This window comes from Myotis brandtii, unplaced genomic scaffold, assembly GCF_000412655.1.
Source record: "Myotis brandtii unplaced genomic scaffold, ASM41265v1 scaffold6941, whole genome shotgun sequence".
In the NCBI taxonomy this organism is placed as follows: Eukaryota; Metazoa; Chordata; class Mammalia; order Chiroptera; family Vespertilionidae; genus Myotis; species Myotis brandtii.
In genome coordinates, this window is record NW_005370712.1 from 1,417 (window position 1) to 3,209 (window position 1,793).

Sequence of the window (1,793 nt, forward strand, 5' to 3'; positions counted from 1 at the left end):
AAACCTTTCACCAGAGAAGTTATGTGTCAGGGGCCTGACTCCCCGCCATGCCCTGCCCGGTCAGGAATTTTTGATCAGATCACCTGTTAGGTTAGTTCCACTGAGCCCCCTGTTCCACCCACAGCTCACACCTTGCTGGGTTTCTTTTCTTTGTCTGTTTTATTTTTCTGAGCTAACATTGGTTTATAACGTATAAGTTGTACTGGCTTTGTTTTCTTGAAGTAACATTTCTATTTTTAAAGTAAAATGTTATTCAACCCCAAAAGGCAAATACTTCACTGACGTCACACCTTGTGTTGGACTCTAGGGTCCGGAGTTGGGCTCTCCCTCCAGGGAGCATGCCCTCACCTTCCCCTGGCGCTACCTTTGCCTTTCTCTCTCCTCAAAACCAAGGGCCTTTCTTCTGCCCGGAACTTGTTTCCTGAGCCAATGCAGCCCAGCTGGCTCACTTCTACTACCTCTGTGGCTTTCTAGATAAACTTTCTTTATATAATTTGAATAAACAAATGAAGCCAGAGAGTTAATAAAAACCTAAATAAATAATACTGTTTAAAAATCCCTTAGGTTGCCCAGAGTCACGATGGTACCATATCTCAACAAGAGCCAGTGTTCCCTCCAGCATTTTGGATGATCTGCAGTTTATTTGAACAACAGAGGAAGCTTATTGGTCACGTCCAATCATAGCAGGCGCCTATCATCACAGGCCAAGGAGACTGAGTGTAGAAGCTCCCAGAAATCAAGGCCCACTGAGGGGCAGGCAGTTTTCCTCTGCAGGCTTGAGCTTACACCTGATGTACACATATATTTCTTTCACTCTCCCTCTCCCTCGATCTCTCTTCGCCCCCCTTATCACCAAGGTTATGGAGTGAAATTCCTGTAAAGTTAGTTCGTGTGAAAAGAAGCTTAGCTGTGTGAGTAAGAGGACAGTCTATGCATCACACTGGGTTTGAACCCTGGCTCTGCCAATTGCTGGCTGTGTGTCTTCAGGCAAGTTACCTAACCTCTCTGAGCCTCAGTTTCCTCATCCACAAAGAGAGCATGACAAGTTGGGGATAGGCACCTCTTAGGATTGCTCTGAAGATTGAATGAGTTCTTATTTGTAAGTCATTTAGAGCATTTTCAGAAAGAGGAAGTTCTATTTCAATGTTTGTTAAATTATAAAATAAATGGGCTGTGTTTTCCCATTTTTTAAATGAAGAAATGCCAGTCTCCTTACCCAAGTCACCCATAAACTCTGTTTGATGCTTCAGACCTGGAGACCAGTTCTTCCTCCAGTGTTGCAAAACCGGTTTCTGCACTGGCCAGGTACTCAGTTGGTTAGAATGCAAAGGTTGTGGGTTTGGTCCCTGGTCAGGGCACATACAAGAATCCACCAATGAAAGCATAAATAAGTGGAACAGTAAATCCATGTTTCTCTCTCTCTGTCTGTCTCTTTCTCCCTCTCTCTCCCTCCCTCTCTCTAAAATCTATACAAACAAACCAGGTTTCTGACATTGAGCCTCATGTTGTGTCTTTTGCTGACCCTGAGGGTGGATCCAGGAGACCTGACTTCTCTCCTTTTCTGTTCAATCCCTTTGTAGATCAGCATCCCCAGATCACACCTGTATTAAGTCAAAGACCACGGACCCAATGGTCATCTTCTTTACCAGTGGCACCACCGGCTTCCCCAAGATGGCAAAACACAGCCATGGACTTGCCTTGCGATACGCCTTCCCTTCCTGGTAAGAAAGAGGGCAGCAACTTAGAGCTGGGTCACAGTCTGGGGCAAGGGGTGTGTGTGTGTGTGTGTGTGT

The 1,793-nt window shown here is 45.4% G+C and overlaps 1 protein-coding gene across 2 annotated transcripts in view; it reads left to right on the forward strand.

The window, feature by feature from the left end:
- Positions 1-1,793, forward strand: part of LOC102242035 (acyl-coenzyme A synthetase ACSM1, mitochondrial) — a 5,991-nt gene that overhangs the window by 983 nt on the left and 3,215 nt on the right. For both annotated transcript variants that reach the window (XM_005881939.2, XM_005881940.2), the window contains exon 2: positions 1,581-1,721. In XM_005881939.2, the coding sequence (XP_005882001.1) occupies positions 1,581-1,721 (141 nt within the window). The remainder of the gene's footprint in view (positions 1-1,580; positions 1,722-1,793) is intronic.